The sequence below is a fragment of the Sinohyriopsis cumingii genome, chromosome 16 (assembly GCF_028554795.1).
Source record: "Sinohyriopsis cumingii isolate HCF-2022 chromosome 16, ASM2855479v2, whole genome shotgun sequence".
Taxonomy (NCBI): Eukaryota; Metazoa; Mollusca; class Bivalvia; order Unionida; family Unionidae; genus Sinohyriopsis; species Sinohyriopsis cumingii.
Genome location: NC_142976.1, coordinates 18,494,288 through 18,508,273, shown reverse-complemented (window position 1 = coordinate 18,508,273; position 13,986 = coordinate 18,494,288). Strand labels below are relative to the sequence as shown.

General features: G+C 32.9%; 1 protein-coding gene across 5 annotated transcripts in view; it reads left to right on the top strand.

Moving 5' to 3' along the window:
• LOC149780014 (large proline-rich protein BAG6-like) overlaps nt 1-12,959 on the top strand; it is a 105,632-nt gene extending 92,673 nt beyond the window's left edge. For all 5 annotated transcript variants that reach the window (XM_089936754.1, XM_089936758.1, XM_089936756.1 and 2 more), the window contains exon 24: nt 3,769-12,959. In XM_089936754.1, the coding sequence (XP_089792880.1) occupies nt 3,769-4,062 (294 nt within the window). In that variant the 3' untranslated portion in view covers nt 4,063-12,959. The remainder of the gene's footprint in view (nt 1-3,768) is intronic.
• The last annotated feature ends 1,027 nt before the right edge of the window (nt 12,960-13,986 follow it).

The following is a 13,986-nucleotide window of genomic DNA, read 5'->3' as shown; positions in this document are numbered from 1 at the left end:
GTAGAGGTTGGATGTGCATGCATTTTATCCTCCTCCTCTTAACCCTTCTCCTAATGTTAATGTGACCAGGAAATGTATTCAATGGATAAAGTTCATTTTATAGTAAACTAATTTCACTGAGAATACTTACCCTATCTTATTACTTTTAAACATTCCCATGCCTTCTGCAAGCATCCTTATTTATCTATTGCTCAGCTTAAACTGGTAAACAACAGAAGTCACTTACTGGTGGCAAGAGAAAGTAAGAGTTTTTTTCCTTTGTTTTTATGACACATCAACTGTAAAGAGACACTTTTTGTCTTTCTGAGATAGCTAGATTTGAGAGTTAGTGTGGCTGATTTCCAAACATTAATGTGATCAGGTAAGTATATCAGAGAAACATTCATTACAAAAATATTTACTGTTTCTTGTCTGCAATACATATTTGTTTATTAGTTCATGGGCTTTACGCTGTGAGATTCTCAAAAATCAAGGGAAGAAAAAAGAAACAACCTGTCTACTGAGCTTAGTCTAATAAGATGCAATAGCACCTACATTGAAGCTCAGCATTTGCATGCACAGTAAGTTTGTGTTGAAAAAAATCAAACTAATAAACTCTACACGAATATGATTTGACACATTATTTGGTGATAACCTGAGAACCTTATTTTTTGTGACCTGTAAGGAAAGTGTCTGTGAGAATGTTTTTTTCAGGACAAACTACTATCAACTTCGTACAAAGAGCACATCATAATATAACATAAACTTCCATCAATATTTCGATAGTTTTGCAAATTTAGAATTTTTTGTTAATAAAATTGGTTCATAAACCATAGTTAATACTTATGTCACGTGGAATAAATTAGTATCCGGAGTCCTTTGTTATTGAATCACTACTCATGATAAGTACATTTTTATAAGAAAGAACGCACAAGGCTTCATCCACTTGTATATGACATTTCATGTTTTTATGTTGGAGAAATAAAGATCATGTCAAGAAATATTGCAAAGCATAAACAGTTTTCTCATAGCAATATTTGGAAATGTGAATTGTGTTTATGTACTGTTTTGAAAAGAATTTAGTTACGTGTAGTAACTTTAAAACAAAGTTAGAAATGAATAATCTTCCTAAACAGCCCTCTGTGCAAAAAGAAATAAGCAAGTCCCCTACATTTCCCTTTGTATGCAATCATGACAGATCGTAACCTAGAGCTTACAAACCAGAGGTGTGATACATGTATGTGTTGGTGTTAGCCAGTATTGCCAGTAGGAGATTTTAATTTTAACAGTTGTTGATGTAGACAGTTTATAAATAATTGAAGTGATAAATTTTGATGGTATTCATATTTGAGATCCACTCAGAGTAGGGTCAGTTTTACTGGATTGGGTTTCTCCACTCTAATTTTGTCCAATTTCCCCACCACCTCTCTCACCCAGTGAAGAATGAAACAATGTTGTATTATTTAAAAAAAATGTATTATTTCTATGGGGTGGACCTGACCCAGCAAGATGAAATATTTAAAACCCAGCTGGGCCACGTTTTTTCAAGTTGTGCAAAACCTGGCTGGATTTCCATATATCCAGGTAGGTACCCATCCGTCCCTGACGCAGAGGTTGGCATATTACTAAAATTTCTCAACCATTAAATGTTCCAGCTATTTGATATATAAAATACATGGAGATTAGTGATGGTTAGCCATCCAAGTTGCTTTGGTTTTGGCTATATTTTCAATAAATGAATAGAACACAGCTCTAAAAGTTTCATACAGAAGCTAATTAGTACTAAATTGCTTCTGAGGATCCCCAGGTGGTCAGAAGTGCTCACCTTTAGCAATCACTACCATCTCACCTCTGTCCACATGGGTTGGTGTCTTGGGCTTGGCCATTGTTGGTTTGTGAAAACGTTTGTCTGCAGCCTTCTGTGGGTTAGATAAAACACATCAGTAAAAGTTTCATACAGAAGCTAATTAGTATTTAATGCAGATTTAGATTGGTGGAAACTTTATATAAATTACCATGCTTTCTCTTAGATTTGGAATATATAGCTTACATGTTTGGAATAGGTGATGGGGGAAAAAATTTACAGCCATGTAATTTATTAGTTTAAAAAAATAAATAACCGAGAAGCAAATTATAATCACAGATAATGATGGCAGCTGTGTCCATTTTGTATCACAATAAATCCATATTTTATGTTCCTGCCACATATGATCTTGATTCTTCTAAAATTTTGCATTGTTTGTTCATTTCTGATGTTTACAAAACTTGATGAAAAAATTCCAAGAATGGTAAATATGTGCAGAATGTTTTAATTGTATATGAAATAAAATATAAATTTAAGGTAAACAAATTATAACACCCATAAAAGAACATCTGTCTCACAGAGTAGAAGTCAATTCACTTGACAAGAATGTATTCCTCTGTAAGTGAACTCTTACAAGGTATGCACACAGATTGAAGTTTACGCTTAAGGAGGTGTGTATGAGTCGGTGTAACACAAGTGTGTCCTTTGCATGAGTCATTGTAACTCACCTGTGTCAGATGCATGTGTTGGTGTAGCACAAGTGTCCTATGCATGAGTCAGCATAACATAAATGTGTTTTGTGCAAGAGACTCATGTCCTGTGCATGAGTCAGTGTAACCTCAGTCTGTCGAGTACGTAGCAGTGTACCACAGGTGTATCTTATGCATGAACCAGTGTAACACAAGTGTCCTATGCTTGAATAGTGTAACACAAGTGTGTTCCTTTGCACAAGTCAGTGTGTCCTATGCATAATCAGTGTAACACGAACAGGTCCTATGCATGAACAAGTTTAAACCAGTGTGTCCTATGCATGAATCTGTAATACAGGTGTGTTCTATACACAAGTCAGTGAGTGCAAGTAGGTCCTATGCATGGTCAGTCTAATGCAATTGTTTTTTATGCATGCTCAGTATTACACAAGTTTGTCCTATGCATGCTCAGTGTAACATAAGTGTGTCCTAAAATTTTCTTATGCATGATAGTGTAACACCAATGTGTCAAGTGCATGATCACCACAATCCTTCAGCCTTCTGAGTTGTTCTGTAAGAGGGATGCCACTCCAGTTATGGGTTTGGTGTTATTTATATGTATATTCATCACTCTCAATGCCAAATTGACTTTACAACCTTACCGAATACATTTTCCAGATTTTATGAGCTTACAAATGTTTCAGTAAGATTGATGATATTACTGAGTTGTCAGATTAAAGAGATTTTTGCAAGTGGAATTTATTGCATTGATTGAAAGGTACTACTGCTGGGGCCACAGTTGATTGGTTTTTTGTAAGTGGAATTTATTGCATTGATTGAAAGGTACTACTGCTGGGGCCACACTTGATTGGTAGTGTATATTAGTGTTCTGTACTGGACAGGGATTTACATTAGCTGTTTTTGTGTGCAAGATTAGTCTTGGAAGTGTACTTTATATCCAGAACAAGAACTCTTATAAATCAAGCTCTCATTTAGCCTCCATTTTATATATCTCATGATAAATCATAACCACTACACTGTATAAAAAAACAGCCCTAATTTAACCTCCATTTTATTTTCAGTTGATATCTGAAAATTAATCAGAACAAATACATTGTATAAAAAAATATCACTGATTTAACCTTCATTTTATTTTCTGTTGATGAATCAAGATAAACTGGAATAAATGTACTGTATGAAATACGCAACCCTGAGTTAAGTTGATGACTGGAAATAAACTTAAACAAATGCACTGTATAGTAAACACAACTGATTTAAGGTCTGTTTCATTTCTAGTTGATGACTCAAGATCGGCCTGAAAATCTAGGCAGTGCTTCTGAAATTCTCCCAGACTCAATTCGAAGAGCAGTGGCTGCAGCAGGGGTTGAACCAATAAGCAGTATGGAAAATTTAACCAATGAAGCTGCAGAAAATACTGAACTGCAGAATGCTTTTGAAGAGGAAGTTTGTAGCGTAGTTAGGGACAGATTGCAGGATGAGCCGGACTATATTCCTGAGAGATTTCCTAATACAAATGATTTTTGCAAGAAAGCAAACAGTCCCAAGAAATGCAATGAAACTTGTCTATAAAGAACATGAACAGAAGGACCACAGAATTATGTCCTTTGTGGACAAGTGGCGTATATAGTGGTGGAATGCATGTAGAAACTTTGAGATTGTACAGGTTTCATTTATATTGTGACATCCACTAGGTCTTGTTTCTGAGAATCTTTGTTTGACTTTAAAGCACAGGGATGAAATAAATTTCCATTTGGAAAATCATCTTTGGTTCATACTGGAAATCTAAACAACAAATAATGGTGCATGTCTTGATCTTATGAATTTGTTTGAATGTTAGGATTTTAATTTAATTTCATATCATATGAGTATAATATTTGCTATGCTGTAACTTAATTCATTAATGCTTACTGTGACATGCAAGAGAACTTCTTGTTCCCATAGATTAGGGGTACCACAGTGCTGGGTTTGGCCCATCTTTTCTTGAATTCATTTAGTCCAGTGAGTAACTACATGCTATCTTGACCTATTCTATATCTTGAATTCACATAGTCCAGTGAGTAACTACATTGCATCTTAACCTGTTCTGTATCTTGAATTCACTTAGTCCAGTGAGTAACTACATGATATCTTGACCTGTTCTACATCTTGAATTCACATAGTCCAGTGAGTAACTGTATGATATATTGACCTATTCTACATCTTGAATTCACATAGTCCAGTGAGTAACTACATGATATCTTGACCTGTTCTATATCTTGAATTCACATAGTCCAATAAGTAACTACATGATATCTTGACTTATTCTACATCTTGAATTCACATAGTCCAGTGAGTAACTACATGATATCTTGACCTGTTCTACATCTTGAATTCACATAGTCCAGTGAGTAACTACATGATATCTTGACCTGTTCTACATCTTGAATTCACATAGTACAGTGAGTAACTACATTGTATCTTGACCTGTTCTATATCTTGAATTCACTTAGTCCAGTGAGTAACTACATATTTTGACCTGTTCTACATCTTGAATTCACATAGTCCAATAAGTAACTACATGATATCTTGACTTATTCTACATCTTGAATTCACACAGTCCAATAAGTAACTACATGATATCTTGACTTATTCTACATCTTGAATTCACATAGTCCAGTGAGTAACTACATGATATCTTGACCTGTTCTACATCTTGAATTCACATAGTCCAGTGAGTAACTACATGATATCTTGACCTGTTCTACATCTTGAATTCACATAGTCCAGTGAGTAACTACATGATATCTTGACCTGTTCTACATCTTGAATTCACATAGTCCAGTAACTACATGATATCTTGACCTGTTCTACATCTTGAATTCACATAGTACAGTGAGTAACTAGATGATATCTTGACCTGTTCTACATCTTGAATTCACATAGTACAGTGAGTAACTACATTGTATCTTGACCTGTTCTATATCTTGAATTCACTTAGTCCAGTGAGTAACTACATATCTTGACCTGTTCTACATCTTGAATTCACATAGTCCAGTGAGAAACTACATGATATCTTGACCTGTTCTACATCTTGAATTCACATAGTCCAGTAAGTAACTACATGATATCTTGACCTGTTCTACATCTTGAATTCACATAGTACAGTGAGTAACTACATTGTATCTTGACCTGTTCTATATCTTGAATTCACTTAGTCCAGTGAGTAACTACATGATATCTTGACCTGTTCTACATCTTGAATTCACATAGTCCAGTGAGTAACTACATGATATCTTGACCTGTTCTACATCTTGAATTCACATAGTCCAGTAAGTAACTACATGATATCTTGACCTATTCTACATCTTGAATTCACATAGTACAATGAGTAACTACATTGTATCTTGACCTGTTCTATATCTTGAATTCACTTAGTCCAGTGAGTAACTACATATCTTGACCTGTTCTACATCTTGAATTCACATAGTCCAGTGAGAAACTACATGATATCTTGACCTGTTCTACATCTTGAATTCACATAGTCCAGTGAGTAACTACATGATATCTTGACCTGTTCTACATCTTGAATTCACATAGTCCAGTAAGTAACTACATGATATCTTGACTTATTCTACATCTTGAATTCACACAGTCCAGTGAGAAACTACATGATATCTTGACTTATTCTACATCTTGAATTCACACAGTCCAATAAGTAACTTCATGATATCTTGACTTATTCTACATCTTGAATTCACATAGTCCAATGAGTAACTACATGATATCTTGACCTGTTCTACATCTTGAATTCACAGTCCAGTGAGTAACTGTATGATATATTGACCTATTCTACATCTTGAATTCACATAGTCCAGTGAGAAACTACATGATATCTTGACCTGTTCTACATCTTGAATTCACATAGTCCAGTGAGTAACTACATGATATCTTGACCTGTTCTATATCTTGAATTCACATAGTCCAATAAGTAACTACATGATATCTTGACTTATTCTACATCTTGAATTCACATAGTCCAGTGAGTAACTACATGAATATCTTGACCTGTTCTACATCTTGAATTCACATAGTCCATTAAGTAACTACATGATATCTTGACTTATTCTACATCTTGAATTCACATAGTCCAGTGAGTAACTACATGATATCTTGACCTGTTCTACATCTTGAATTCACATAGTACAGTGAGTAACTACATTGTATCTTGACCTGTTCTATATCTTGAATTCACTTAGTCCAGTGAGTAACTACATGATATCTTGACCTGTTCTACATCTTGAATTCACATAGTCCAGTGAGTAACTACATGATATCTTGACCTATTTTACATCTTGAATTCACATAGTCCAGTGAGTAACTACATGATATCTTGACCTGTTCTACATCTTGAATTCACATAGTACAGTGAGTAACTACATTGTATCTTGACCTGTTCTATATCTTGAATTCACTTAGTCCAGTGAGTAACTACATATCTTGACCTGTTCTACATCTTGAATTCACATAGTCCAGTGAGAAACTACATGATATCTTGACCTGTTCTACATCTTGAATTCACATAGTCCAGTGAGTAACTACATGATATCTTGACCTGTTCTACATCTTGAATTCACATAGTCCAGTAAGTAACTACATGATATCTTGACTTATTCTACATCTTGAATTCACACAGTCCAGTGAGAAACTACATGATATCTTGACTTATTCTACATCTTGAATTCACACAGTCCAGTGAGAAACTACATGATATCTTGACTTATTCTACATCTTGAATTCACACAGTCCAATAAGTAACTTCATGATATCTTGACTTATTCTACATCTTGAATTCACATAGTCCAATGAGTAACTACATGATATCTTGACCTGTTCTACATCTTGAATTCACATAGTCCAGTGAGTAACTGTATGATATATTGACCTATTCTACATCTTGAATTCACATAGTCCAGTGAGAAACTACATGATATCTTGACCTGTTCTACATCTTGAATTCACATAGTCCAGTAAGTAACTACATGATATCTTGACTTATTCTACATCTTGAATTCACACAGTCCAATAAGTAACTTCATGATATCTTGACTTATTCTACATCTTGAATTCACATAGTCCAGTGAGTAACTACATGATATCTTGACCTGTTCTACATCTTGAATTCACATAGTCCAGTGAGTAACTACATGATATCTTGACCTGTTCTACATCTTGAATTCACATAGTCCAGTGAGTAACTGTATGATATATTGACCTATTCTACATCTTGAATTCACATAGTCCAGTGAGTAACTACATGATATCTTGACCTGTTCTATATCTTGAATTCACATAGTCCAATAAGTAACTACATGATATCTTGACTTATTCTACATCTTGAATTCACATAGTCCAGTGAGTAACTACATGATATCTTGACCTGTTCTACATCTTGAATTCACATAGTCCAGTGAGTAACTACATGAATATCTTGACCTGTTCTACATCTTGAATTCACATAGTCCATTAAGTAACTACATGATATCTTGACTTATTCTACATCTTGAATTCACATAGTCCAATAAGTAACTACATGATATCTTGACTTATTCTACATCTTGAATTCACATAGTCCAATGAGTAACTACATGATATCTTGACCTGTTCTACATCTTGAATTCACATAGTCCAGTGAGTAACTACATGATATCTTGACCTGTTCTACATCGTGAATTCACATAGTCCAGTGAGTAACTACATGATATCTTGAACTGTTCTACATCTTGAATTCACATAGTCCAGTGAGTAACTACATGATATCTTGACCTGTTCTACATCTTGAATTCACATAGTCCAGTGAGTAACTACATTGTATCTTGACCTGTTCTACATCTTGAATTCACTTAGTCCAGTGAGTAACTACATGATATCTTGACCTGTTATACATCTTGAATTCACATAGTCCAGTGAGTAACTGTATGATATATTGACCTATTTTACATCTTGAATTCACATAGTCCAGTGAGTAACTACATGATATCTTGACCTGTTGTACAGTTTTTTTTCAAAACATTAGTAAAAACTTATACCTCAAAAGGAAATAATTTAACAACTTAAAACAAGGGGAATGAAGTTCTAATTTAATCCTTTATCCTTGTATACACATCTGGTATAATTTTGTTTTTACCACAACTGTTATAAGTTGGACTTTTCACTAAATTAAAATACCCATGTCACTTACTGAAAATGAAGGCCATAGAAAAATTGCATATTTTTCAAAATATAATTTAAATTGCAAAATAATTTAGCAACTAATTTTAGTTCATTTGTAAATTGAAACACCTTAAGCACAGTTGTAATGCAAATGTAATTCAGAATGGTGGCTCTCAGTAGATGTACATGAATTTAGAGCTTACTTAAGGGGGAAAAAATTGCCATGAGATTGATAATTTATTTTGATAAAGATGTGACAGCCAGAAATAGGTGTTTTTACAGACACGTGTATTCAATTCGGTTCCCTGTTTGATAAGTAGCATTTCTATGGTCTTAATTTTTCTTCTACTGATCATGTACCAGTTGCTAGTTGTTCAAAATTCCATCTGTCCTTTAGCACAGGTTTATTATCAGTAGTCCTGCTAAACTACTTGGAGGTATGCAGCAGCATATTACACACACACACTGATCCAGTTAAGATAGTCCAAAATGAAAATGGTGCCACTTGGACACCCAGTATGAGTGTCACAGCAGCCATCTTGAAAATCTTATCACTACTCATGAATTGATATATATATCATCTGCTTCTTAATTTAGAACATACATGTACATTGCTGCACCTGTATGAGCCGATGGGACATCCCTCACCTGAAACCGAAATTTAGCAAATTTTCATATCCTGATTCAGAAGGTGGACAGAGGTGTACAAAATGTACCCTGATGGCTCAACCTAGGTACAACAATGTGTATCAATATCTACAAGTAGTTGACAGTTTGTATTTAAAATGAAATTTATGTTATGTAGTATATTTGCAAGTGTCTGTAGAAACTATGTATTGTATATATTTAAATTCTGCATATAAATGAAGATTGTATGCATGAACACAAAACAGTTAAAGAAAGTGATTTCTTAAAGACAATTTGATTATTTGAATTGAGAATTGAGACCTGTTACATGAATAAGTTATATTCAGGGGATTTAAATCCCAGTCAGTTCAACAAGCATGGTACTAAGTCATGTAATTAAAAACATAAAACACAAATATTACCAATTATTTAATAGACGTCATTGAATCATCATCACCCACTGTCTTTTTCTGCCATTGTTCTACAGAAGCCACAACAATGAGAAGCCATCTTAAGTGTGTGTGTGTGTGTGTATGTGGATATGTATAAAATTCTGGTGAATTTCTTATTCCGGATAATATGGACTCCTGTAAAATGCAAGTCAATATGATTTTGATATCTGAGAACTAGCATACCCTTTTTCCAATATTGTTTTCTCAAAGTGATATATAAAGATAAATGTAGTTAAATCACTTCAGTTTCATTACTAAAGGTATATAATGATGTTTCAGAGATTGTCTTTGTAAACACTCCACTTTTAGTATGGAGGATTCTGTGGAAAATGTGGCATTGAAAACTTAGAAATCCTGTTTGATTAGTATTACAGAAGGGAAGTCACAATATTCTTTCCCTGATCATTATGTGAATACTTTGTATTTAAAACAGTTTTTTTTAAATTTGAAGTGGAGACCATTTCATTTTTCTCTGACATACCTTATACAATTATTTTGTTGTTTAGTCTTGCTTCCTGACATTTAATATTTTCCTATAGTGGACATTGTAATTTTCTATTATTTCAGATTTTATTTTTCCAGTCTTCTGGTATTGTATCAAGAACTACACAGAATTTTACAAAAGTAATATCAACATTAAATTTGTGTATGAACTCATATGCAAGGATCATGCCATCTTTATTATGTCGTTAATAAAATATATACAGACTTTAAACCTTCCAAAAGATTGTAATATCGTTTATATTAGTATATTTATTCTACCAGAGTGTCATTTTTAAATTTGTTCAGGAATTATGGTGAGGTAGTCATATAATTCTGACCATGCAAAAACACTTTTTTCCAAAAGTATTAACTTATGTGAAACTTTGTGGGGGCCTTCTTTACAAATTTTGTCCAATCCAAAATCTTCAAATGTGTCCATAAGAAGAAAATTCTGTTGTGAATGATTGAGAGGATTTATGAATTTTTAACAAAAATTCATATAATCACAAGTGCATGACAAAATGATTGAATGTTTGACATTTTCAGTCAGCCATCACGGTAGTCATTGAATGAGTCATTTAATTTTATCACTTTTTGTACACCAGAGGAAGTTTTTAAGATTATTTGACGATTTTCTATGATTTCCTTTGTAGAACTTGAAAGTACCATAAACAGTGAAATAACATTAACAGAACAAGATGTTTTATTTCAGTGATTTTTCCAACCATGGTTAGATTTCTAAATTACCAATTAGCAAGTAATGTTTTAATTGATTCAATTTTCTCAGTATAGATTACTAGTACTGCTTTTGCTCAACTCAAATTTAATTCCAAGTTGTGTAAAACAATCAGGCTGATTCCAAGCAATATGTTTTTTGCTGTTCTTCATTCTTCACCACAACCCCCTTTAGCACCAAGCCATATGACCTGGGTTTTGTCAAAGTTCACCCCCAATGTAGAACAGCATAAGCAGCTAGAATATGAAAAGCGCATTGACTTGTATTCAGAGTTGTTGATATTTATATCGTTTATGTATGGATTATTTTTTAGAGCAGCACATGATAACAGTAAATCTATTCTGAATAAATACGAGGTTAGGGGGTCAGCCTGTCTGACCCCATGCTGGATAGGGAAAAATTGAGAGCAATATCCATTATTGAGTACAGAGCTAGATATACCATGATAAAAGATTTGAAACCATTTCATGATAGGAAGAATAAAAAAAAATTTCTAATGATTTTTCTATAAATGACCATTCTGTTAAATGCTTTTTCAAAATTAAAAAAGACTAAAGGTGCTGAGATGTCACGTTCTTTTTTGTTTTAAATAAATAGAAAATGTGTGTACCTTGAACAATATATTGATTCTTGAATAAAACTTATTTGTTTCACTTATTATTTATCATAAGACCTTATTTATTCCATTTGTGATGTCTGATACGCAGTTTTCAAATCAACATTCAAAATTTAAATGGGTTTTTGATCTTTTTTTTAGGCAGATTACGATTTTCCTTCCTTAGAAATAATTGTGATTTGTGTAACTGATAATTGATTTCATTCATTATTTACGGCTCTTGCCTAAGAAGTCCTAGGTCAATCCAGTATTTGACAATAAAATCATTTAAACATACTTTTCATGCTTTTTAATGCATATGTATTCTTGCAATGAGAGACCCATCTGGTTCTTTATTTTCATGTGCAAACAGGGTGCAACAAGATTGATTTAAAGAGTCAAAAACATTAAGATGAAAATAATAATTTGACTTTAGTCAAGGTATTTCTAAAAGGTTTTCTCTTCAATTTAATGCTATTCAGATCTGTTAATTGACTTCAATCATGAAGGATAAGCATACATACGCATGTTTCAACATAAAACCTTTCCTTACAGTTGCAAGAGAATTTATTTGTTTGCACACCCTCTCCTGTCCATCTTGGTTTTGCTCTTGAGATGATGCCTTTAACTTTTCTTCTTGGAGAATGTTTAGATTTGCTTTCATTATGCCAGTCTCATTAGCCCATCTTAAATAATATCATGTTCATACAAACATTTGAATTGAAGCTCTTATCTCTCTCTCCAGTTTATTCTTTGTTCATTTTTGTTTAAACTGTCTTTCTCTCCAGTTTATTCTTTGGTCATTTTTTTTTCAAAAGAGGAGTAAGACAAAGCTTTTTTGTATCATAAGTTTTAAAGTGTCCCCAAACAAGTGATCGTTTGTATTAAAATTAATTTTTATCTTGATTATTACCATTATTGATTTTCTATTGATCAGTAGTATGAGATGTACAACTTTTAGTGAAGTCGACACATACATGGTTTCTTATTATTAAACTTGTACCGCATCATTTTGCTTGGTCAATAAATTGAATGGTCACGAAAACAGGCCAATGATCAGATTTGTAACAGATGTCATTGTTGGAACTTGGTAATATATTAAAGGTCTGATGGTATAAAATTAATCAAACCTTGCCTGTTTTTTTTCAAAAAGCCTCCCAACTATATTTTATAAGAGTAGGGTTCTTCTCTCATCAGACACCTATAAGGTCAAATTCTTGCATTATTAAATGTATTTTGCTGTGTGGTCCCATCTTATTATTTACATGTATATATAACAGAGTCCAGTCTCCAGTTATTATTGATTGGTTATAAAATTTATATGTGCACAGAGTTGTTACAAATAAATTGTCTTCTTTCAGTTAATAAACAACTTCTGATATTAGTTTTGATCATTTATAATAGCTTCTAAAGCAATATAGTTTCCGCTACATCCTCTATCTCTCTATATATTTTATTTTTGAACATATTTTTGAACCTTATGACCACTCCTCTGGGGTGCTAATTGAATAAGAGTGAAACTTTGCTTTAAAAAGCCATTAACTTCTCTGATAACTTTATATATTTTTGTAGAATTAAAAGTTTTTTTATCATATTTTTCCTTACGACCGCAGTTATGACTTCCAATAACTAAATTAATCCTTGACAGTAACAACTTTCAATAACTAAATTAATCTTTGACAGTTGACACTTCCAGTAACTAAATTAATCTTTGACAGTTGAGACTTCCAATAACTAAATCTTTGACAGTTGAGACTTCCAATAACTAAATTAATCGTGGCAGTTGAGACTTCCAATGACTAAATTAATCTTTGACAGTTGAGACTTCCAATAACAAAATTAATCTTTGACAGCTGACACTTCCAATAACTAAATTAATCTTTGATAGTTGACACTTCCAGTAACTAAATTAATCTTTGACAGTTGACACATCCAATAACTAAATTATTCTTTGACAGTTGACACTTCCAATAACTAAATTAATCTTTGACAGTTGACACTTCCAGTAACTAAATTAATCTTTGACAGTTGACACTTCCAATAACTAAATTATTCTTTGACAGTTGAGACTTCCAATAACTAAATTAATCTTTGACAGTTGAGACTTCCAAGAACTAAATTAATCTTTGACAGGTACAACTTCCAATAACTAATCTTTGACAGTTGAGACTTACAGTAACTAAATTAATCTTTGACAGTTGAGACTTTCAGTAACTAAGTTAATCTTTGACAGTTGAGACTTCCAGTAACTAAATTAATCTTTGACAGTTGACACTTCCAATAACTAAATTAATCTATGACAGTTGAGACTTCAATAACTAAATTAATATTTGACAGTTGAAACTTCCAAGAACTAAATTAATCTTTGACAGGTATAACTTCCAATAACTAATCTTTGACAGTTGAGACTT